The 26,074-nt window shown below is 43.5% G+C and overlaps 1 protein-coding gene across 1 annotated transcript; it reads left to right on the top strand.

The window, feature by feature from the left end:
• Positions 1-24,790, top strand: LOC133346680 (aminopeptidase Ey-like). The gene is given in 21 exon segments (XM_061558468.1): positions 1-756; positions 2,518-2,660; positions 3,269-3,405; positions 3,835-3,961; positions 4,788-4,942; positions 5,998-6,111; positions 7,267-7,410; positions 8,950-9,015; positions 9,172-9,237; positions 10,062-10,234; positions 11,366-11,439; positions 11,768-11,901; positions 12,678-12,733; positions 13,035-13,182; positions 13,915-14,009; positions 14,452-14,559; positions 20,206-20,302; positions 20,304-20,374; positions 21,086-21,226; positions 21,351-21,432; positions 22,270-24,790. Coding segments are annotated over 21 exon segments (2,868 nt in total). The 5' UTR covers positions 1-175; the 3' UTR covers positions 22,426-24,790.
• Positions 24,791-26,074: the final 1,284 nt, after the last annotated feature.

Here is a 26,074-nt window from a genome sequence, read left to right as displayed (position 1 = left end):
AGTTGAAAACTACTGCAACCTCGAACTCCTGGTCACACCAGCAGCCGGCTCTGACATAATTCGTCTCTGCTCATATCTCATCACCCTCACCGACCCCGTGTGCTAACGGGTCCTCCTCCTTCCCCGTGCAGTGTTTTGTATATGTATAGTTAGTCTTGCGTGCTCAAAAAAAAGAATGTCGACCATTACAGTGAGCAAGTTATTGCTGGTTTTGCTGGGGGTCCTTTCCGTGGGGATGCTCTCCGCTATCATCGCTCTTTCCGTACTCTACTCCAACGAGGTGAACGCCAACAAAGAGCCAGTTGCTACTGCACCCACCGAGAAGCCCCCTCCGACTATTCGCCCCGATCCCTGGAAGAACATTCGCCTCCCTAAGGACCTGGTGCCCATCAGCTACAAGGTGAAGCTCTGGCCAAAGCTAGATCCGGACCCCGTCACCAAACTCTACACGTTCAGCGGCGACTCGACCGTCGAGTTCCAGTGTCTGGTCCCAACGAGCGTCGTCGTCATCCACAGCAACAAACTCAACTACACCGCGAAGGGTGGCCACTTGGCTCTTCTCAAAGACTCCTCGGGGAACGATGTGGAGGTGACAAGCTCCTGGCTGGAGCCCAAGAACCAGTACCTGGTGCTGGAGCTGACGGCTCCGCTGCAGATGGATGCGACCTACACGATGGCCACCGAGTTCGTGGGCGAGCTTGCCGATGACCTCGCGGGCTTCTACCGCAGCGAGTACACGGAGGGTGGAGTTCGCAAGTACGTGTGTGTGTGTGCGGCCGGATTTATTCTCACAAGGAATGGAGGGGGCTCTAGCCCCCCTTAACTTTAGAGACTTGGGCGGTGGGGGAAGGGAGAAGACACTTTAAGGTAGTCTAACCCCCACACAAATACTGTAGTTTAGTCCCATCATTAAAATCCGCGTGCACAAGAGGAATAAACTGATTGACTTAAAACTTTCCAGTAGAATGGGTCATTCAACTATTTGCATGTACATTTCTGTAAAATCATTAAATTGCACGCAAAACTAAATGTAACATCAAAACCTGTAATGTACTATAGTAAGTTAAATAACAATGCCACTCTGTAGCTGAGGGGACAGGCTAAATAAGCTCAAATCATAGGTAGAGATGACTTATATTTGGTGGGGGGGGGCAGTTCGCTTTGCCCATCACATTAGGAATCCGGGTGCCTATAATGTTTTTCTTAATTGTAAATTACTGAAAATAAATAAAGGTGTCCGGTTTGGGGGAGCATTGCCCCCCCCCCCGCCCCCCAAACTCCACCCATGACTAAAATGATTCTGTAATCTGCTGCGGAGATTCCTTAGCTTGTAACCTTGGTGCACTAAACCGAGGCACATCGCGCCCTGTCACCTCGGCTGCAGCACCTCTATTCAATATCGGAGTCAGCCCACCACTAATTCATGTTACTCTATCCAGCACCGTCACATTACAAATCGCACGCACACACACACATCTCAAACGTTCAGGGCAACTGTACTTCACCATCACCACTACCCATCCTAATCCACTTACGCTCGCAAGCATAATACACATCTCTCGCGATTGCACGCGCAGGCACATGCAACTTTCACAATTCACAGCCCATAAACGTGTCACTTCTTTAACACCCATGAAGACGTTACAATTTATTCCACCGCCGCCACTAGGGGGCGGTGGCTAAAAAGTCTCATGCATTTGCTGATGCTTCAAACGCTTCACTTCCCTACCATACCGCATGAAAGGCACAAGACCCAGAAAGAGATTGTGACATTATGAGACCAATTGTAGTCACCTCTGGCCATGCTGTAATCGTTTGCACCCTTAAATGACACCGCCATCTTGGTGGTCACTAGCCATCAGTGTGAGGCGTTGACCTGTGACCACCAATATGGCGGCTTGGCACGTCAACCCTGCGCGGCCTTACACTTGCATTGGTATGCACTGCATTTAAAAATATATATTATGCATGGGAACAAGATATGTTGTGAATGGTTATATCAGTAAAATGTAAAGTGTTAATAATATGGAAACATTGCCTAGAGGACAATCAACTTGGAATCGGAGCTATGTCCAGGTGTGAGATGGATTGGGGGTTCGCAGAACCCGTGACAGATGGCGACGGTGTAGACAGCCATTCATGCAGCAGTGGATAGACAATGGCTGATGATAGATATAAAGACATTCTTGTCACCACCTTGGTGGTGATGTATATTTTTGGTGATGTTCAGAAAAGGCCTGACCTTTAACAGGGGTAGGGAGTTGACAAAAATTATAAACAGCTAAATTGTTTATTTAATTTTGCATCATTTACCCACAATCCATCATGGCAGCACATAATACATTTTATCGCAGTTGCTTTCCAAATAGAAGCCTTCAAGTATAATACTGAATCTTGCTAATTCGAGCTGAAAGTTGTTCTACCCACTCCCATCACTGCATGAATGCCGACCCATCGTCACCGATCATGTTTCACTTCTCTCTAAATTATTATGCTGTCCCTCACCTTCCCTCACAGGGTTGTGGCCACCACGCAGATGCAGCCCACGGACGCACGCAAGGCCTTCCCATGCTTCGACGAGCCGGCCATGAAGGCTACGTTTGACGTGACGATTAGACACAAACCCGAGTACAAGGCCATCTCAAACATGCCCATAATAAGTGAGAAACCCCACGATCACAATTATTGTCATGCTCATCCAGTGGCCTTGCTATCGAGAGTGCAGGCGGTGAAACTGCACCAGGGCTTGTGGGGTGCAGGGAACTCGGCGCTGGGTTACAAAGAGGAAGGGAAATTGAACAGGGAGCCACATTTCATTTCCTACACCGAGGCCCAAGTCAAAACACGTGAAGCCACTTTGCACATATTCATTATTTCACTACAAGTGCAGCTAGTATGAAGAAAGTGTCGGCACTGAATGTGCAGTGGACTTGCGGAATTAATGTTTGTTTCAGTAGGACGTATTAGAAGTGAAAATGCTTAATGTTGTGTTGTAGACAGAAAACTTGGGATATAAAAAGGTAAAACAAACAATAATCGCAAACAATTTCATTGTTTTAAACAAGAATATAAAAATATGGTAACTATCATAATGCACTACACCAGTCACTGATTTCCTATACCAAAGCCCATGAGAGCACTGGACTATTTGGCTTCCTGGGCTCATTGAAAAATACAAACAAAACAGAATAGTTTAAAAAAATTCTATTTAATTTCACGAAGACAAAGAGCTCGTTTACATGATGATGAACCTATTATACATTTCCAGATGAAAAAAACATCACAGTTGGGACAATTATCTGGACAGAAACCACGTTCAACACAACTCTCAAGATGTCCACCTACCTGCTGGCCTTCATCGTGTGTGAATTTACTAACATAGAGAAAAAAGAAAATGGCGCACAGGTGTGTATTGAACATTCCTCACCTTAAATCACCAAAGTCAATCCCACAGGTCAAATACCCAAAGTAAATATAATTTACACCCTTGATGACAATGTCACGGTAGAAGTCCAGTTGGGAGGAAACAGTGCTGTCTGCTCCGTGTTGCATTCACGCCAAACAAGATGTGGCCAATTGAGGTACCCGAAAATCATTAGCATGGCCAACATGAATATTTCATGTGCGCATTATCCTTATTTGGTAATGTAGTGTGCAGTACACTGTCATCAGGACCCAATGGATTTACTATACTTGTATTGAAGGTAAAACTGAAGCAAAACACAAGAGCAGCTATCATTAGTGTCTCTCAAAATCCCCATAATGTGCTCAACTCCATGAAGAACGAGACAGTGATCATCGGCTAACGTCACTCTATCACCTGTGTGTGTGCAGATACGCATCTGGGCACGGCCGCAGGCGGTGGACGATGGCCAGGCAGACTATGCCCTCAATATCACCGGCAACATTCTCAACTTCTTTGCGGATTACTACAAAGTGGCGTACCCGCTTCCCAAGTCTGGTAGGCACCTAACTAACTGCCACGATGTGTGTGCACCAACTCAGGGTCCTTTTCAAACTCCAGTCCTCACGGACAACTGTGGCAGTAATGCTCGTGCTTTACTGGTGTAATGTGCATTACACGACATTGCGCGGTGGTGCGGGTTCACACCACAGACTGCATAGGCTGGTTGTTGACTAATAATGGACTATAAATGAATGTACGGTATCTGTCGTAGGTATTCAACCATGGAAACTCAGGTGGCCAAATACAGCATTCCCTGGAAACACTTTTTGAGGGAACCTTTTCTTCAATGCCCACAACTGATTATTGCTAAATATGAAACCTGCATCTTGGTGGATCACAGGAACTGGAGTTTTTGCTGACATGATTCATTATTGTGAATTACCTCAATGCGTATAAATGAGCATCCAAAATGCATAAATTCCAATTTCTACACAGAATTGTAATGTTAGAAAAAAATGGAAGACTATATTCCACTAGAATAAAGTTAAAGAACAAGATTAATATCTTGAAAGATGTGCAATTGTGAGACACTATTTATCAATAGCACACCAATGTCTTAATCACCAACCATGGTGCAAATTGCCAGGTCATGTGTTTTGGCCGTTTTGCAAAGATAGGATTTTCACCCTTAGTCTGCACAGAAATATAACCAGTTTTACTTAAAAATGTAATTAATCAAACATTTTACCTGGATAGTCGGTTGATGGACATTCTCGTTTGCAAGTGGTTTCCGAGTTAATATATCCCATCGACCATATCTGTTAAGGAGTGCCAAGCTCCTGTCGGCAGCTCACAAATCTCGGCTGTCCATGCACCTCAGACCAGATCGCGCTGCCGGACTTTGCCGCCGGCGCGATGGAGAACTGGGGCCTGGTGACGTACCGCGAGACGGCGCTGCTGTACGACCCGGTGCAGTCGTCCAACGGCAACAAGGAGTGGGTGGCTTCGGTAGTGGCACACGAGCTGGCGCATCAGGTACTGTGGTGAACAACGCTGCTGTTCTTAGAGACTGCTGCTTCCAAATAGCTTTGTACATTTTCCGGCCCCGGCTAACATCAGTGGAGAGTGACGTCTGAATCAGTCCTGGACAGCCTAGCTTGCCTACCCCGCACTGACCCAGTATGAAGAATGGTCAAACCCCATGACAGACACAGCAAGGGGAGGCCTTCATCCAAGAGTGGATGGATAATGGGCTGTACTCTATAATACTATCCATAACTATAGGTGAAATCAAATGAACACAAATGGCAATAAAAATAAACGTGTACATAAATGTATCCTAACTCCGAGGGATATTTTTACAAAGAGATACAAATTTAACCACTGAGTATACAGTTGAAAAAGCTACATTCAGAGGTTGTGGTGAAAAAGGTCCTCGGGCCTTGAAAATTGTCAGGTGATTTCCCATTGCAACATTCTGCGTTCATAATGGGAGTTTTAGTATAAAAACATGCTTTACTTTGTGATGTTTATTAAGTACACTTGGGATATATTTTGTTTAAAAAAAACTACAGGCAATAAAAAAAAATGCTTTTGGCCGATATAACAAACCTTTGTTGCCATCATAAAGCACAGGTTACTCATTTCCCACTCCAAAGGCCATGAAAGAGATGGGCAGCATTTAAAAAAAGCCTTACGGTACTTGACTCAGCAGAAAGAAAATTTGAAAACAGGTGTGTTCAAATGTGCTTAGATGGCCAAGGCCAAACGCTTACAGAGATGTTGACCTTCAATCTGCATATCTCATGGCAGCAGTATTTACACAAACTTGTGATCAAGCCAACCCAGGTCATGCCAATAATCTTTAATGCCTATCACCAAGCCTTCACAACGGTGTACTTATCTTTGCACACTGCATATTTGCCTTCTCAACTCCACACATTTGGAATCCCACATTGATGGGCCCGACCTTTGTACCAATCACATGACACAGATGTCGGAGAATAAAATATCACATCGAATATTGCACACATATGTATAATAGAGTTTGTGATAACATGCATATGTTTTATGTTCACCGCTGAATGCAGTGGTTCGGGAATCTGGTCACGCTGAAATGGTGGAACGACCTCTGGCTAAACGAGGGCTTTGCTACCTATGTGCAGTACCTGGGAGCAGACTATGCCGAACCATCTTGGGAAATGGTAACAATCATGATCATGACAATTCACTCACATTATCTATCCTTATCTTATGTTTTCATTTCTAAGGATACTTCTCAACTTTATCCCAACTGTGTTATCAATTCTAGATTTGAAGCTTTCGTGACTGCAAGGATTCATATTCTTAGGTTTTTTCGGTAAAGTCACGTAGGTAAAAAAAAAACAGTCACAGCTATCGTGCTGTGACTCTTCCACCTGAAGACGGAAGCTTGTGTTGCCTCTGAAACGTCGTGATTTTATTAAAATTTTATTTTTTATTTTACTTTTATTAATTTAAAATTTTTATTTTATTTTATTCATTTTTACCTACGTGACTTTACCGAAAAAACCTAAGAATGTGTTATCAATGTCATGTCATGAGAGGAATAATGAATTTGGACCTCTTGCTTAGGAATGCAACATCTTATGTGAGAGAATAGGCCATGGTATCTGATACCACAGAGTTCCCTCTGAGATCTCTTCATGTGACCGCTGGTCTACACAGGTGGTGGGCAACACTTTCCAACTCGCTCCAGATATGAAAGTAATGTTCGATACATGACAGTCGAACTGATATGTTCAGTTCTCGGTGGTTGGAATTTATCCAAATAAAGTATAAAACAAAAAGGTACATCTTCTTAGTTCTTTCGGTAAAGTCACTTAGAAGGGAAATAATACAATCATAAAAATAAAACATTATAAAATAATATATTTTTTATATTATTATATTTTTTATTGTTTTATTGTTATTTTTATTATTTTATTATTTCGCTTCTACGTGACTTTACCGAAAGAACCAAGAAGATGAATCCCTGCAGTCACGAAAGCTTTAAATAAAAAAAATGTACATGTTTCTTTTGTATAGTTATTGGTGATGTGGCCGAGATTATCAACATGCGACACTTACAAACCCGGTTTACTCACAGGCAGCTGCTCGAATTCCAACCCAGGTTCTCAGCAGTGCCAGCTCCGTGAACCAAAATCTGACTTCTGATCCACCCAATCAAATTCCCTATTCATATCACCGTTTGCATAACATATCATTTACGATGCAGTTCAGCTAATCGCTTTGAAATTTAACTTTTTTTTTACAAAGGAAATAAAAAGGTGAACGGCTCAGAATTGACAAACAGAATGTCCCATGTTTGCGACAAACAGAAACAACTGTTCGTGATATCGGAGCTGCAACATGTGTTCTCCATGGACAGCCTGGCCTCCTCTCATCCTCTGTCTTCTGATGAATCAGACATCAACACACCGGAAGAAATCAGTGAGCTTTTCGACTCCATCTCCTACAGCAAGGTACAATCCCGTCTGTTCTCTTACACGGGTCAACAACAACAACAATAAAAACTTTTTTTTTTTTGGCCTGGACTTTTGCACCTGTTTTAGACTAATTTCAGGGTGCCGATTCCAAATCTGATCTCAGATTTGCTCTATCACATCTCATTTTATGCTATCGGCATACCCCATTTGCATTGATTTTACCCGAAATTAACTCTTTCACTTATGATTGCAAGTTGTTGCGAGTCAGTGACTGCTTTAGTGTTAAAGTATGGTGCTGTATTTTTAGGATAGTGTGTTTATAATATAATTTTATGTAGATATCCACATATATTTAATATTTTTCTTCTGCAGTTTTTATTGAAAATGCAATATAAGATATCTCAAAAGCCTGATGTGATAGACAAAAACTGATGCCAGATTTGGAATCAGCGCCCCAAAATTACCTTAAAACCGTTGGAATAACTAATGCCAGAAAAAGTGTGTTGACCAGTATTAATCTCAAAATCACCTCAGTGCCTATAGTGACAGCTGTTTTTTCAAGAATACTTATTGATTATCTAAATATTTACGTGGATAATTAAACCCCCTGTTAAAATCAGGTAATTACAAACAGTTGTATGTAATATTCATTCTAGATATTATGCAAAAAATGCATCGGTGATGGTGTCACCTAAAAAAAACTGCTGTTAGAGGCAAGGGCAGATATTATTAACCATTCTTTCCTTGTTCTGCCTTGACAACCCAAGTACAGATTGTGATGTAAGAGGTAAAGAGGAGGGCATAGGATCTAATAAGATTGCGGGAACTTCAGCCGTGGATCTGCCCATGGTCAGATAACTTAAGAGAACAAAATACAGTATCTGTACAAACTTTGTTAGAACATCAGACAGGTTACCAAGAAGAGGGGGTCAATTCAGTCCATATAGATTAATATGGCAGGAAATCACAGACAAGCTGGAAGACAGCAAGAAACCGGGCCAATAATTTCCTAAGCTTTGTGGTCTCCATTGTCAATGAATGCATGATATGCTTTGACTCCACATAGCATTTTAGGAAACCCCAAAATAATACTCGATTCAAACGATGGATTATAGTTCAAGCTAGTTTTAACCACCGGATTTATAGGGATGGGTTTAATGATTCCTCTTCTTTGCTATTTCAATGAATTATCATTATTCATGGTTGCGATTTGACACATTCCATTCAAAATACTAATACAAAATGTTGATTTGATTCACGTATCGTGACCTTACAAACAGTACTGATAAATTGATATTGTTACACGTTTGGGCTATACACATTAGATGAGTGGACATACATACATTTGTTTAAATGTTCAATGCTTTGCATAAGCTTAAGGTTAGAATTTGCAGAATTAGTTTAACACTCCAAAGATTTCGAGAGCCTAAAATATTTATGATTATCGAGTTTTAGTGGAAGTTTCCAAAACCCTGATCCTAAATAAGGTATCTACTAATTTAGGAGGAACATCTCCTATGTATTTGACCTGCTGCCTTGTTCTAAAGAGTGTGTATTCTATATTTCTCATTTCAGGGTGGATCTGTGCTCCGTATGTTGTCATCATTCCTCACTGAGCCTATGTTTGTAGAAGGACTAAATGTAAGTCTGTCACGAATAACAAAGAGCCATTGAATTCTTGGACAATAATTCGTTTGTGCAACAACATTCAGTAACGTTCAGATAATGTGCGCGTGCATTGTCAGTGTGTGGTGTCCCAAGCATATGTTGATGGAAGCTTCGCATGTGTGCATGCAGACTTACCTCCTGGCTAACCAGCTCAGCAATGCAGCAGTGGATGACCTGTGGGCTCACCAGCAGCAGGTAAAGAGTCACACTGGCACCGTGATGCATACACAACTGTCATCCCTGTCTGCAACAAAGTGAGAATAATGTCCAAAGGAGAGGTGGCTGAGCGGCAGAGGTAGAGTACTGAACAGGATCGTGAGTGTTCCACTAACATATATGAGATCATGGCATCAAACCCTGGACTCGCACTTAACATAAATATCACATGAGGTAGCTGGGTAGCAGAGACGTAACAGCACCAAGTTGCCACCATTGAGATCCTGAGTTTAAATCAAGGCAGCCAGATCATCAAGTGTAGCGAGTTAATGGTCTTAGCTCAATCACCGATTAGTGCACACACAAACAATGTTTACATTATATTTGGTTCTGCAGGTAATTTTGTAAGTGTATATCTCTGAAGATCAAATATATTCATTTAACTTTCATACAATAAACATTACTCTCAGTATGAAGATGGGTAGGAAAGTGCTGATCCTACTGTGTGGAACAGAGGTCACTTGAAAGGATCTTAGAGGTAACTCTCTGATATTTGCTTCCATGACCTGGAGAGTTGCACTTAGATGGAGAATTGCACTTAACGCAAAACTTAAAGACAAATAGTGGGATGCTACAAGAGCAGGGGTTAACTTTACAACTGCTGTGAGATCTGGTACAAAGAAGTTGATGAAGGTGAGGTGTGGTGACATCAACACATTATCCCAGACATTTCTCTTGGTCCTCAGTTTCATTGACTAGAATAGTAGCCCTCATTTCAACTTACTTCTCAATCGCAATGCACGCGAATGTGATTCATTTGACTGGATAGTTGGCCAACCGCAAATGTCCGATTGCCGATGCAGGCGGTGGACAAGAACAACGTGAAGCTCCCAAAACCGGTGAAAGAGATCATGGACACATGGACGCTTCAGATGGGCTACCCTGTGATCAAGCTCGATACGAGCAGCGGCAAGGTCACCCAGAACCACTTCCTGATCGACCCCGAAGCGGTCGTTGAGCGGCCATCGCCCTTCAAGTGAGTATCCCCCTGTACCTCCTGCTCACAGGATGAACACATTACACTGGTCAACAAAAAAAACACATTTTTTTCTGGCCTGGACTTTTGCAGCTGTTTTAGACTAATTTCAGGGTGCTGATTCCAAATCTAATCTCAGATTTGCTCTATCACATCTCATTTTTATGCTATCGGCATACCACATTTTCATTGATTTTACCCGAAATTAACTCTGTCATTTATGATTGCAAGTTGTTGCGAGTCAGTGACTGCTTTAGTGTTAAAATATGGTGCTGTATTTTTAGGATAGTGTGTTTATAATATCATTTTATGTAGACATCCACATTTATTTAATATTTTTCTTCTGCAATTTTTATTGAAAATGCAATATTTGATATCTCAAAAACCTGATGTGATAGACACAAACTGATGCCAGATTTGGAATCAGCACCCCAAAATTACCTTAAAACCGTTGGAATACGTTATGCCAGAAAAAGTGTGTTGACCAGTGTTATACAATGAACTTCAGACAACAAACGAGCCCAGACAAGCATTTCATTAAGACCTCTGGGTAAAGCCAATGAGTCAGTTTGAATGAGTCAATGTTTCTATGGTCGGTATTTTTTTGGCGAGTTACATTGAAATTGTAGTGTTCTGTGGCGGCACAGTGGTTAGCACATTATGCTACAAATCTGCGCAACTACCAAAGTGCAATTCCCATCCACGGCTACCATCACTGCTGAGAGATATCTGAACCAGTCCCAATCCCTTCTGCCTCACCAACCCACACTGACCAACCAGCGTGGTGTACTATGGTCAAACAACGCCCATGGCTGAGAGCTTGGGGATGCTCTCATCCAGCAGTGGATTAACAAAGGGATATACACATTCATCGAGATATAATAATCTGTGTCATAAAACTCAAGTGTAAGCCAAAGTTGTTTTATGATGGTGCATAGTTTCACAATGTAAAATTCACCTTCAATGATTACAGTATTATGGAATACAATACAAAATTCTCCGATGAGAACTGGGTAAATTATATATAGGTCTCTGAGAATCTATCCATATTAATACATTTGAAAAAAGTAATGTCCTGCAAAAACGGAATTAAAATGCCAATAAAATATAATGACCAATATATTTTTACAGTTACCAGTGGCATGTGCCCATCACATGGAAGAAGGATGGACCCACTAACACTGTGTGGTTACAGGGAGTTCAAGGTAAGCACTTTCTCATCATGTTTTGATTTGTGTAAATATTCTATGATGGGGATTGAGTAATTCATACTTTGTCCAATGCAAGTGATGCTAATAGAAAAACGACTAATGTAAAGATTTCTCAATTAACTATTGCGTGTGAGCCAGTTCTACTTTCAACATTGTACTGTTTTAAATATATACGTATGGAGATAAACTTGCTGTGCATTCCTCTTTCATTTTCTCATTTAATCATACAGTTGTGAAATGATCAAACTGCAAGCTGTAATGTCACTCTGGTCCCTGTTACCTATGTCTTTGTTGCCCTCCATTGGTTTCTGCATGATGCCAGAGTCTACCTTTACCGAGCTACAGAGTACTGACAAATGGATCCTGCTCAACGTCGATGAACAGGGATACTACCGTGTCAACTACGATGTTGCCAACTGGAATCGCTTGCTGGCTCAGCTGGAAACTGACCTCGAAGTATGTGAATCAAACACATACTTTTTTTACCTAAACATGAAGATACAATGTATTTGTAGAACAATTTTGTGAATCCACTGCAAAATGAAGGCCTCTACATACTCTCCTGGTCACGTGTTATTTCACCATACTTCACCATGCTGCTCAGTGTGGTTTTGTGAAGGCAGGGAGCATAAACGTGGGAGCACAGAGAACAGTCCACCAATGGATGTTACAGCACTGCCCTCTGCTACCCAAAACTAACCCCACAGCAGCCTATCATAACCTGCTGTGCAAGGTAGTCACCTATCCAAACATATTCCAGACTCAACTCTGCTTAGCTTCTGAGATCTCACGAGATCGGGCGCATTCGGCTTTATCCAATCATAGGCATTAGGGTAAACTACTGATTTTTAAACCTTGTACGTCTTCTATTAATGTCAATACACTAATTATATCTGTTAACAAGCTCCTGATACACTTTGTTCAACACAGCCAGTATTATTTTGTTTAAAACATTCATTGATGCATAAACCGAGGTAATTGATATATCTTGGCTTTGTAGCAGACACACGCGCACCTCCAATTAGCACGGTTGGCTACGTATGGTGCGAAAAAAGTTCAACATACATTATACATCAGCGAGAGGGGCATCTATACATTGATCACCCTGTATAACACAAAAACATATGGACGTCATATATTTCAAATGAAAAAAATAGAGGAATGGTGACATTTAAGAGGTACTCTTCCGAGCTGTACATTACATTTTACAATTGATTGCATTTTATTTTCAGATGATACCCGTGATCAACAGAGCACAAATCATTGACGATGCCTTTAACTTGGCCAGGTGAGAACAACAACAAGGTAACAAGAAGCACAGTTGCAGCACGTAAAGCTGCATAATAAATGTGTACATATGTAGTCATCATTATCACCCTTGATCTATTCACGGCTGGATGAAAGCTTCCCCCAAGCTGTTGCCATCTCTCTTGGTTTTGCACAAAGCATGGAGAGGTGCAGGCTTGGAATTGAACTTAAGAGACAGAAATAGGAACACATGGATGAGAGCACTTATGCAACTACAGTACAAGCAAACCTAATCCAGAATATTATTTCATGGTCCTCTTCCTCCTACCCACCCACTGCAGGGCAAAACACATAGACGTGGAGCTGGCTCTGAAAACCACACTCTACCTGGTCAGAGAGCGCAAGTACCAGCCGTGGCAGGCGACCATCTCCAGCATTTCCTACTTCAAGCAGATGCTTGATCGCTCTGCAGTATTTGGAAATATGCAGGTATAAACACACGCAAACATCTGTAATGCCGATTGATGCAAGCATCAGCGCATGTATAATGCATAACATGTACAGCAGTGAAGAACAGGTCTGTCGGAAAGACAGCGTCTGAAGAACAGGTCTGTCGGAAAGACAGCGTCTGAATGACGCTGTCTTTCCGACAGACCTGTTCTTCACCTGAGGACGGCTGCTTGCGTTGTGGCCGAAACGTCGTGAGAATTATTTTATTATGTTTTTTTTTAATTATTTCCCTTCTACGTGACTTTACCGAAAGAACCAAGAAGATGAATCCCTGCAGTCACGAAAGCTTTAAATCGAAATGTACAACAGTGTTAGGAACAATGTGTTCTCGAAAAACATTGGCAGACATACTGTACCATGTCATGCAAATAACTGGGTTTTTGTTGGGACACACCTCCAAAGAATAAAAAAATATAAAAAAATCTCCCCGATAGCTACTTTTTTTTACAGCATGCAAAGCTACACTGGAAATGTGCTAAATATGCATTTTGATACTTTCTTCATACAGTCTTAGTGTAGCTGATGTAAATAGTCATTTTATAAATAGCCTTTGAATAAATGCAAAATCTAAAAGCATTGCTAATGCCATCCATTTTTGTAAATAGTAAAAGCCAGCCAATTCAGCTCTTTGTAAATGTGTGTTTTTCAGCCGACTTGGAATGTTAATGTTGATGAGCCTATTTCGTGTGAAAACTCTCGGTCCGTATGTAGAAATACATCCTGCAGCAAGTCTTACCACTGTACAATTACTACGATGACCTTGTGGGCAGCAACTGGAACGATGTCCCACCAGGGCATGCTGACCAGTGAGTTGCAAACCTCTCAGTCACACTTGCAAACAGTACATGCAAGCAAGTCTGGCAGCAAAATAACAAAAAGTTTGAAACTTGAAAGTTAATATTAATTTAACATTACTTTGTGCCTGTGCTGGCAGATATAGTATGTGCAATTTCCCTTCAGAATTAAGCTCAGAAGTTGGAAACATGATGAACAGTACTGCGTACAGAGTATGAATGTGGATTAAAAGAATTTTTGCTTCAAGAACCTGTACTGACAAGTAAATTGTTTACCTGTAAATTATGACCAAATTTGAAATTTAGTTTCAAGTGCCAATATAATAACTTTTCCATTTCAATAAAAATAGCAAACATTTAAAATTGTGATGTTCGTAAATGTAAGTGTTTGTATGCAATGATGCCTGTTGTGTGCCTTTCGTACTCTTCATTTCCCACAACATTCGGTGTGCAGGTATAACCAAGTCAACGCTATCTCGCTCGCATGCTCCTACAACCATGCCCCTTGTAAGCAGAAGGCAATTGCTCTCTACCATGCATGGATGCAAGATTCCAGCTTCATGTAAGTCATGTAATACTCACAAAGCTCCATCTTTATTCTACATTTTGTAAATAAATCCAACGGCTAATTTGTAATTTAATGTCAAGTAACTTATGAAGACAGCATGTACAAAGTGGCCTAATAAAATTTTAAATATAATTAAAACTTGAATATGCTTATAATAGTATATGTAAATGCTACTGAAAAGCAGTCCAGACATTATACAAACATTGTGATAAGACTGCAATATTGGAATGGTAATATTAGTAGAATTTACGGCCGAGATGTGGGAAAAAAACAATAATTCAGAGACTGATTGTGGAACTTCAACCGAGAAGATGGGTACAAACTGAGCAATCATCGGAAGGACGTTATTAACCAGGTAAAGTCTTAACTTACTGTGATGTTTCCAACCTACCTGCCTATGTCAGCTGTTATTTCCGACTCTCTGAGTACATCACCAGGTTAAATGTCTGTGAGGCGGCCCAGCCACAGGAGGATCCCCACCACCTCTGGTGGCTGGGACTGTCTCACATTGACATGCTAATCTCTCACATTTGCGTGCAAGTTCCTTCTCTAGCTCCGACCACTTACCGTTGGGTTGGGCCCACCAAAATCTCTTGTATAAACTCTTGTTGCAGCAGCTCTTTCTCCTGCTGTTTGTTTCACCTGATGACGGTTGCTTGTGTTGCGATCGAAACGTCGTGATTTATTTTATTTTATACCCACGTGACTTTACCGAAAGAGCCAAAGAGTATGAATGTATGTATGTTGAACCTCTTTAGCACCGTGCGTAGACAACCGTGCTAATCGGAGGGGTGGGAAAAAAACAACTAAACACAAAAAGCAGTTCTAAAGAAATTCGTTTTCAATTTATAATACGAGGTGGTTGCAAATATAAATGCTTGTTTGTTTTTTCTATGTATTACTCTTTAGTTATTTCGGTAAAGTCACGTATAAAGATGAAATAATAAATTAAATACTAGCATACGACGTTTCGATTGCAACAAAACTTCGTATGCTAGTGTAATGGGTTCAATTTAGGCGCACACACTTCTTGGGAGGCAACACTCATTTATTAATTAACACAACGTTTACTCAACAGTTACTCTTACTCTACACATAGGGTGGTGACCACCGACCTACACTAGCTAACACACAATTGTATTTTATCCGCTCCAGCGTGACCCAGCCAGGTGGTTGCTGGCAGTCCGCTCACTGTAGGTCTTCTCTTCTGGCATCTTCACGAGGTGTCTTCATTCTTCTCAGGAACAGCCCTGCTCTGCCTTCACACCACGCTTATATCTCGTCTCTCTGGCGTGGCCTGGGCGGAGCCGGCCACGCCTTCCCAGGCCACGCCTCACTTCCCAGGCCACGCCTCACTTCCCCCACCTCTGGGAAGGTCCGGATCCCTCCAGCACGTGACCCCCCAGGCACCCCCTTGGGGCCCCCAGCCCTCGTACGGGCCAACACAGTAGTGACCGTTCTGTCACTACATCACCCCCCCTTGTATAAACACACAGCCGTCCCCGGCTGTAACACAACTGTGAACATCGAAAAGGTGTGCCTCCGAACCAGCAACATCAATAAATGACCGGCGACCGATAAGAAATACAATCACGTAATATATACAGAATCGACGAGGGTAAAAGGGAACCGCATAGAAAACGGGGAATTAACAACAAATATACATGAAAACCGGCTAACCCACTTACGCTCCATCACAGCCCCCCCACCGTTAGAATCACGCATGCAATGACAGTCACCCGTTAGCACCCCCCCGCCTTTCCGACGTGGCGTCACAACCAGTAGCACGCGTCGGCCATATCGGGGGGGGAATTTCCATGTTACCACCCCACCGCCTTTCCGACGTGGCGTCACAACCAGTAGCACGCGTCGGCCATATCGGGGGGGGAATTTCCATGTTACCACCCCACCGCCTTTCCGATGCGGCGTCACAACCAGTAGCACACGTCGGCCATATCGGTGGGATTTTAACCCAGTCTCTCTCCAAGACTCGCATCGCAGCATATAGCTGTACCGACCGAGCTGAGACGACCCATCGTTCACTCACTGCACAACATGCACCCTAACAACTGAGGGAAACAGTCTCAACGTAACAGGCTAACTCCACCCGAACCTTACGAATCTCCAGCCCACTGTTTCAACGCGCCTCAGAGGGTCTCAACCTCCGAGCCGTCAGGTCAAGCTGTCAGCCATAGCATGACGGGACCACCCTCCCTGAGCCATGTGAGCGCACAGCCCACAAGGCTAGACAAGCCACAGAGTGTCTCCATCTCTGGGCTGTCAGGTCAAGCCGTCAGCCATTGCATGACGGGACCACACACTCCGAGCCATGTGAGCACACAGCCCACTAGGCTAGACATACCACGGAGTGTTTCAATCTCCGGGCTGTCAGGTCAAGCCGTCAGCCATTGCATGACGGGACCACACTCTCCGAGCCCTGTGAGCGCACAGCCCACTAGGCTAGACATACCACGGAGTGTTTCAATCTCCGGGCTGTCAGGTCAAGCCGTCAGCCATTGCATGACGGGACCACACTCTCCGAGCCCTGTGAGCGCACAGCCCACTAGGCTAGACATACCACGGAGTGTTTCAATCTCCGGGCTGTCAGGTCAAGCCGTCAGCCATTGCATGACGGGACCACACTCTCCGAGCCCTGTGAGCGCACAGCCCACTAGGCTAGACATACCACGGAGTGTTTCAATCTCCGGGCTGTCAGGTCAAGCCGTCAGCCATTGCATGACGGGACCACACTCTCCGAGCCCTGTGAGCGCACAGCCCACTAGGCTAGACATACCACGGAGTGTTTCAATCTCCGGGCTGTCAGGTCAAGCCGTCAGCCATTGCATGACGGGACCACACTCTCCGAGCCCTGTGAGTGCACAGCCCACTAGGCTAGACATACCACGGAGTGTTTCAATCTCCGGGCTGTCAGGTCAAGCCGTCAGCCATTGCATGACGGGACCACAACGTTCATGTTAGACACGCAACACTCACTGGGCCATCCTGGTCAGGATCTGCGCCCCAAGATAAGTGACAGCCAGCACCACAATTCCAAATCCCTGGCAGCATGTCACCATCGCAATTTAACACCATCACAACACATACAATTTGAATTATGATCCCCCACAGAACTGATCCAATGCTGAACAGGTACGCACAATTTGTGACGATCCCGAATATTCAATGGTCACAACAATACACCTCACATCCCGTATCCGTACACATCATCTCCGAGACTCGCATTGCAGCAATGCAGCTGTACCAACCGAGTGGAGAGAGCAACGCAATTTGACGGCAATTAACGGAAACGCACCCCCGATCCATGTAGAACACAAGGAGCATTCCCGCACAAAAGACATCATCTGTGCAACAACGGACAGGAACCAACCAGTGAGTTTGAAACAAACCGAACCTGTAATTTCAAAATCCCCTTCAACATTAACCATGGGACTCAGGGCATTCGAATAAAAAAAAAACTATACACAAACGCCAAGAATCGCCGAATTGATTAATACAGTATATGCAGTATACGAAGTTCGTACAGTCAATCATTTGGCGCAATGTTCCATCCAGTCCCCACATGGCAACACACACAATCAATACTCCAGACAATCCGTACATAGTAAATAATCACCAGCAAGTACCCAACAGTCCATACACTGTTAACAATTTCAAGCAAAGCTCCATATGGTCTGTACATTGGCAACAATGACGATCAAAGTTTCTGACAGTTACAAGTGACAATCACGAGCGAAACTCTATACAGTATACACAATAACAATGGCGATTTCGCAACACAACGATGTAACAACACGAGTCATTAACACGGCAACATACAGGATATCAACGGAGCTCGGGACACCAACAACGAATTAATCATTAACTACCCCCAGAAGATACCGATCTCGACGCCGTAATTAACAACAAACACTGGTTGCCGCGTCAATGTCTCACGCACACAACCGGACGAACACGTTCCACAACCCAGCGAGTAAAAAAAAACACCCGCGATCGCAACCCGGCACACGCAAGATGGGTGAAGTTATTATTATTATTTTTATTGGGGCCGGGTGCTTGTCAAGTCACAACTCGCCTGGCAAACTGTGAATAGCGGAGGGCGGCAAGGTGGAGCACTGGAACGGCCCGAAGAATCTTTGATGGTGAACACGGCCTGCTCTTGCGAACCCATCCACCTCTCGCGCTCGAGCAGAAGGCTGGAACTCCCCCTCTGCAGGCGTTGATGTCGGCGGGAGCGGCATTTCGGCAGCAGGAGCGGTGTTTTGGCGCGAACAGCGCCCCGACCAGCCGCCGAAATGGCGGGAACGGCGTTTTGGCGGGAACAGCGCCCCGACCAGCCGCCGAAATGGCGGGAACGGCGTTTTGGCGGGAACAGCGCCCCGACCAGCCGCCGAAATGGCGGGAACGGCGTTTTGGCGGGAACCGCGCCCCGACCAGCCGCCGAAATGGCGGGCCCACCGCGTGGCCCGCATGCCCGGGCCTCCCCCGCCAGCCACCGCAGCGACGATGGTGTCCTCTCGCCGCGGCTCCGTCGCTCCGTTCCCGATGGCGGCGAAGCAGCAGTGCGATGCAAGTCCCGCCGCTCCGCGTGCAGCGCCATCTCTCTCTCTCTCTGTCACCGGGGCTGCCATCCCCGGGGCTGTCCGAAGGACGGTCGTCACACCATCCCCGTCGTACGAAGACGTCCAGATGAGTTTTGTATTTGTTTTTCGTGTGCCCATTTTACTTCCCTAGGATAACACCTAGCAATATTTATTTTTCCACAACTTCTGACATCAAATGTAATGGGTTCAATTTAGGCGCACACACTTCTTGGGAGGCAACACTCATTTATTAATTAACACAACGTTTACTCAACAGTTACTCTTACTCTACACATAGGGTGGTGACCACCGACCTACACTAGCTAACACACAATTGTATTTTATCCGCTCCAGCGTGACCCAGCCAGGTGGTTGCTGGCAGTCCGCTCACTGTAGGTCTTCTCTTCTGGCATCTTCACGAGGTGTCTTCATTCTTCTCAGGAACAGCCCTGCTCTGCCTTCACACCACGCTTATATCTCGTCTCTCTGGCGTGGCCTGGGCGGAGCCGGCCACGCCTTCCCAGGCCACGCCTCACTTCCCAGGCCACGCCTCACTTCCCCCACCTCTGGGAAGGTCCGGATCCCTCCAGCACGTGACCCCCCAGGCACCCCCTTGGGGCCCCCAGCCCTCGTACGGGCCAACACAGTAGTGACCGTTCTGTCACTACACTAGTATTTAATTTATTATTTTATCTTTATACGTGACTTTACCGAAAGAACCAAAGAGTAATTCCTGCAGTCACGAAAGCTCCAAATTAAGTTTTCTCTATGTATGTTTTAAATTAAAACAATGTATTGTTAAAATAACCGTTGAAAAGGTAAAAAACTCAAATTTTTGTTTGTTGGCATATAGAATCCTTTCAAACCGAATAAATAAAAAAAGAATTAAAAATGTGGCCCTCTCCCGAAAATACATTATGTTCTGACATCTTCTGTACCGACAACTGAATAGCTTTCAAAGACAAACGAAATTTTAAAAAGTGAGTTTTCCTCACGCATTGTCTTGTTTTGTTTGTGTCTACGTGGCCGCGGTGTGCAGTATGCACGCGAACCTCAAGTCGACGGTGTACTGCGCGGCGATTGCCGCGGGTGGGCAGGCCGAGTGGGACTTTGGTTGGAAGATGTTCAAGGAGACAGTCGCTCGCCACGGAGGCCGATAAACTCCGGGACGCACTGGCTTGCAGCGAGGAGACCTGGATCCTGAACAGGTGCTGCCAACATACGCGTAGATTCTTCTGACGTCTCTCGGAAACGTTAATTAACCCGGGATGCGTCAACTACACGTGTCAACCCAACAATGTTTTTCAAGATATCCCTGCCCCGGATGTTTAGTGAATACCCAGAGGTTTTTTTCGTTCCAGTATGGGATAATATGAGTGTGCAGCGGGAAAAAAACATTCCAGTCATACAAAGGAACAACATGCTTATTCTGCAAGTGATAGAAATGACAGTTATTTAAATCCGAGATTGATTCCTTTTGTCAGTTTTTTTTGCCATGTATTACCAATAATTGATGCAATTCCTGGGCTAAAATGTGATAGTGGCAGTAGACCTAGCTGATAAGCACAGATATTTTATCCGTTGTGTAGTATTCAGTTGTCTAGATAATCACATACTCGACAACCATTAGCAAGTGCAGTGAGGTGTCTGCATTATGTAGAAAGCTAAAATCAATTTTTGCACATTTTGTTTTACTTTCTTTAAATGTCTTCGTATTATATTACATTATGCTTTGTAAACACAATGCCTCCCAGGAAAAAAGGACATGTTATATTAATGAACTCTCTTGGTTAAAAGTTTACAATAACCCTTGATAAAAAATATATAAAACAAAACCTGTATTATGGAGGAGTGATGGTGCGTACGTTTGAAAGTAAACTGCTACCTCATAGATCCTCGTCCTTGTGTGCACTGTGCAGGTATCTGGAGTACACCCTGGACCCCACAAAAATTCGAAAACAGGACGCAACCAATACCATCGTGAGGATTGCCAGAAACGTTGTGGGGCAGTCTCTGGCTTGGGACTTCATCCGAGCCAACTGGAAGTACATCTTCACCGAGTAAGTTCAACTTAATGCGCACTGCATCCCACTTTCATTGCCAGACGGGTGTACGGAGATCAAGGCTCGTGTGCTCCTGTTTCACATGTTGATGTGTGTACGCGTGTCCTCTGATTGGTCGCAGGTACGGAGGAGGCTCCTTTTCCTTTTCACGTCTCATTGAAGGAGTTACGGGACGATTCTCCACAGATTATGAGCTCAAGCAGGTGAGGAAAGCGCACGTTAAGCCACAGTGACATGGACTCATGAAATACCCATCAATGTTATTCATTGCGTGAGTGAACGCATATACTGTGCGTATGAGTGAGTACATACACGATGTACGTGAATTATTTTTGCTTGTGTTGTGGTTATTGCAAACATGATCCCTTGTATAAAGGTGTCAGTTTTTGTACCAGTTGAAAGGGTAAAAACCTATTACTATATTTTGCCATTGGTAAAGAAGATGTCTCATAGTGTAAATGCTTACCCCGAGCTCTTAATACTCTGATAGTGCACTGTTTTTGAGTTGTATCCCTTTTGGCGTCATCTGGTCCAACACCAATGGAGACTAGGCTCTAAGAAAAGCTGTCTCGGGTGTGGACCAATCAACTTCAAGGACAGTGCATATCATTATCATTATCAGAGTTGTTTCTTTTTGTTTGCATTTTGACTGCTTGTGTTGTGGTTATTGCAAACATGATCCCTTGTATAAAGGTGTCAGTTTTTGTACCAGTTGAAAGGGTAAAAACCTACTACTATTTTAGAGGTGTGATGAGAACAGATGAAGTGAATAATCACTTCCTTCACTTAGTTTTTTCTCACATTTTGCCTACGTTAATTCCAGTGTCAGAGTTAACGAGCGTGCAGGCGGTGCAATTGCACAGGGGTCCATGGGCCAAAAGGGAACCAGGTTCCAAGCTACAAAGAGAGCAAAAATTGGATATGGGGCCCTATTTTATTCCTTGCACCAGGGTCCATGCCACCGCACTATACAACGCTTTTCGAGTCCCTAATTATCTCCACCCGACTGAGCTCACCTCTCCCTTCTCGCCTCTCCTCAGCTCGAGCAGTTCAAGGTCGACAACCAGGAAGTCGGCTTCGGGTCCGGAACACGAGCCCTCGAGCAGGCCCTGGAGCGCACCAAGGCCAACATCAAATGGCGTGCAGACAACGAGAAACGGATTGGCGAATGGTTCATCGCCAACATCAGACCATAGGAGGCCCACAGCCCACGGGATGACACAAAACATATTTCACCGTCTGCAATGAGTTTCTATTCAAATAAATAATTTGGTGTAAAAAATATATTCACTGCATCCTAAGTGCATTTATTTGACGAAATATAAATGTAAACATTTTTCATGAGTGTTGTATATACAGGCTTTTTTCCAAATATTAATATTAAGAATAATTCTGCCAATATATATTTTTAAATAATTGATCGGGGCAAGCATGGGGCATGCAAGGGTGAGGCACACCCCACCCCTCACACCCAGCTGCCTCACAACTCGAGGGAGGAGGACATAAAGAGCCATTAAACAATAAACTCCGAGGCAAAGGGAGGTTAACGATGATCTGCAAAATCTCCAGATTGTCAAAGGACCATATGACATAACCTCCCCGGACGTTTTGGACAGTTCACAAACACATCTCCAGAGCCGTAAAACACAGGCACATAGCAGGGACAATCGGACGTTACAACTGGCGTTTAGTTTTTACGATAAAAGTTCGAAACTTAGCGACAATAAAAGATCAACATTATAGACTGCCAGATTAAGAACCAGACTGCAGTCTACATTAGTGGCTTTATTATTACTTCCCTTATTGTACTCTTATTCACCGCATATATATATATTTTCGTATTGTATCTTTCTATCTACGTGACTTTACCAAGAGAACCAAGGAATATGAATTCCGGCAGTCAAGAAAGTGAAAACTAAGTTATATCTCCAACCTCAGGATATCAAAATATAACGCGAGAATTAAACACCGATTCCTGGCGACACAGACTGAGAACAAAGCTTAGCAACACCCTCGGAATCGCGGTGGTAACAACTAATGGTACATTACAAATCTCGGTTAAACATAAACCAAGTAATAATCATGAGGTATTAGACCTAGGGCAACTCAAAAGAGATACAAGGAAAATAGGTCAAACACACAAGACCAGATAATATGTATTCCACGGATTCAGAGCCTCCCCGGCCGCCATTGTCTTCCAACAATTTGACACAACACAGGGTAGCAATAAAATACGTATTTAAGGGTGTCTCCCCTCGAGATAGCAAACATCACGAATGCAGAGGGGGGCGGGGGAATGCAAACAAAAACAGAAACATGGTGATCGAAAGCAGCCAATCAAAGGTCAAAAGGGGGGGGGGGGGGGGGTAACCAGGCGGCTGCGGCCACGGAAAGGAGAACGGTGACAGAGGGCATGTGTTTTTTTTCTCTCGCAAGAGACGCGCAGAGACGGGGAGAGAATTTCACACTTAAGCAAGAACACAGATCATGCAAGTCAGTACTGCGGCGGGCAGGCTCCGGGGGCATGGCCTCGAGATCAACAATGGGTGTCATGTCTCGCAGAGAAGAGGGGCGAGGTGATGCTCGGTGCTGAGTTCGGCATGGACCGACAGAATATCGCTGAGAGTTATACTCTACATTTATCCTGATGCTTTGAGTCGCTTGCAGAGTCAAGGATCACATCTTCTTGGTTCTTTCGGTAAAGTCACGTAGAAGGGAAGTTATAAAATAATACAAATAAAACATAATAAAATAATTCTCACGACGTTTCGGCCACAACGCAAGCAGCCGTCCTCAGGTGAAAACCAGGTCTGTCGGGGAGACAGCGTCTGAATGAAACAGCACACGTGCTTGGAGCATATATATAAGCTGGGTTGGAAGGGGGGGGGGGAAGGGCGCTTCGACAAAAGAATTTGCATATCAAGAGGAATTTAGCATATTTAGGTGAAATGCAGGAATGTGATTAGTACTACGTATGCCCGTGCATTATGCAGGACTAGCAGCATCAAAGGGAGGGGATATGGGTAGCATTAATAAAGGGAAGGAGTGTTAATAGTATGTAGCTGCAGTAACTAAAACCAACACGTAAACAACTAAAGTATGAACTACATAGTATCATCAGTATACTAACTATACTCTAAGCTGAGTTAGTATACTGACGATACTATGTAGTTCATACTTTAGTTGTTTACGTGTTGGTTTTAGTTATTGCAGCTACATACTATTAACACTTTTTTTTTATTCATTTTTCAAGACCCGACATATACAACACGAGTAAGACAAAGTTTACTTACATTTTACTTGAAACAAGTCTTAAATAAAAAAAATGTCTTATATGTACATCAACGTGCAATTTGCAGACTACGAGTGTGCTCCTAATCTCAGCTCGTTACCTGTATAAAAGACACTTGGAAGCCAGAAATCTTTCTGATTGAGAGGGGGTCAAATACTAATTTCCATCATTAAAATGCAAATCAATTTATAATATTTTTGACGTGCGGTTTTCTGGATTTTGTTGTTGTTATTCTGTCTCTCACCGTTCAAATAAACCTACCATTACAATTATAGACTGATCATTTCTTTGTCAGTGGGCAAACGTACAAAATCAGCAGGGGATCAAATACTTTTTTTCATCACTGTAAATCACCACGGCCCCCCTTACGTTATGGCAAGCTTCGGGGCCACTTCCTGGAGTCGTGGAGTTTTGCCATTACTAGTACGGTACATTTCATTAAAGAGTGTTTTTTTAAGAAGTATTTTTAAATAGTACTTATTACAAATTGAATTAATCAACTTTAAATTGTGTTTGCTGGAATTAAGTTAATGGCTTGAAGAATACAGTACAGCAAGATCATTGTTTGAAGATGAGTGGACCTCAACATGGTTAAATGTTTATTTATGGGCTAAGCGTTTTCATTTTAATATCCTCCATTACGAAAAAGACTGTGAAAACAACAGTTTCACACGTAAGATACGGTGCATTGCTCAACAAATGACAGTTTGTGCAACGAAACAATAAAACACGTATTTTAATTCAACTAGGAAATGTCTTTTGTCCTGCATTAAAATTAGCTGTGACCATGTCCAAATCGTCAGAAGTTCCCCCACCCTCTCGTGAGAGGTCAGTGACTTAAAGCAAAAGTTTGAGCCGTCTGGAACGTTCTTGGATAAAAACCCGATGTCATAGGCTGCTACATCGGTGCTACAGCTGACATTGTTGTCCTGTACTATGCCCCATACCTGTCAACCCATACGGTTTACCCCGTATTCTTGTCCAAATTAAGTTTTCAGGTCCATACGGCATATAGCCGTTTCAATACCTTGCACATTTTTTGTTTGTCTATTTGTTTGAGTTTCTCCCTTGTGATGGGACTTTGCAGGATGAACGTTGAGCTTTATAAGGGCACGGGGTGGCCGATAAGGTCTGAATTGGCCTGTAATAAGATGGGGGGCACTGCTGATAAGGGGTTGACAGGTTTGCTCTTCTCCTAACCAATGTTTCCCCACATTCACTGATCCACACTTGACCAGCCTGAGAAGACCCTCCTCTCAAACACAAGCAGATTTAACAAAAGGGTTGTTGTTGTTGTTGTTACGAGTCCAAGATTGGCGATGAAATTCAAAAGGGAGGCAAACATCTGAACAGGTTGATACACTTTTCTGAAAGCAACATTGTTTTATAGTAGTAGGTTTTTACTCTTTAACCTGGTACAAAACTGACAGCTTTACCAGTTTAAAGGGTAAAAACTTACTACTATATTTTTCCACTGGTAAAGGAGGTCTCATAGTCAACATTGTTTTGTTCATAGGTCTTCAGTGAGTTACACTTAAATGTGTATTGGATCA

The sequence above is a fragment of the Lethenteron reissneri genome, chromosome 24, assembly GCF_015708825.2.
Source record: "Lethenteron reissneri isolate LAM-NWPU_2019-01 chromosome 24, ASM1570882v1, whole genome shotgun sequence".
NCBI lineage: Eukaryota > Metazoa > Chordata > Hyperoartia > Petromyzontiformes > Petromyzontidae > Lethenteron > Lethenteron reissneri.
The sequence above is the reverse complement of the archived record's forward strand: the minus strand, read 5'-3'. Positions and strand labels throughout refer to the sequence as shown.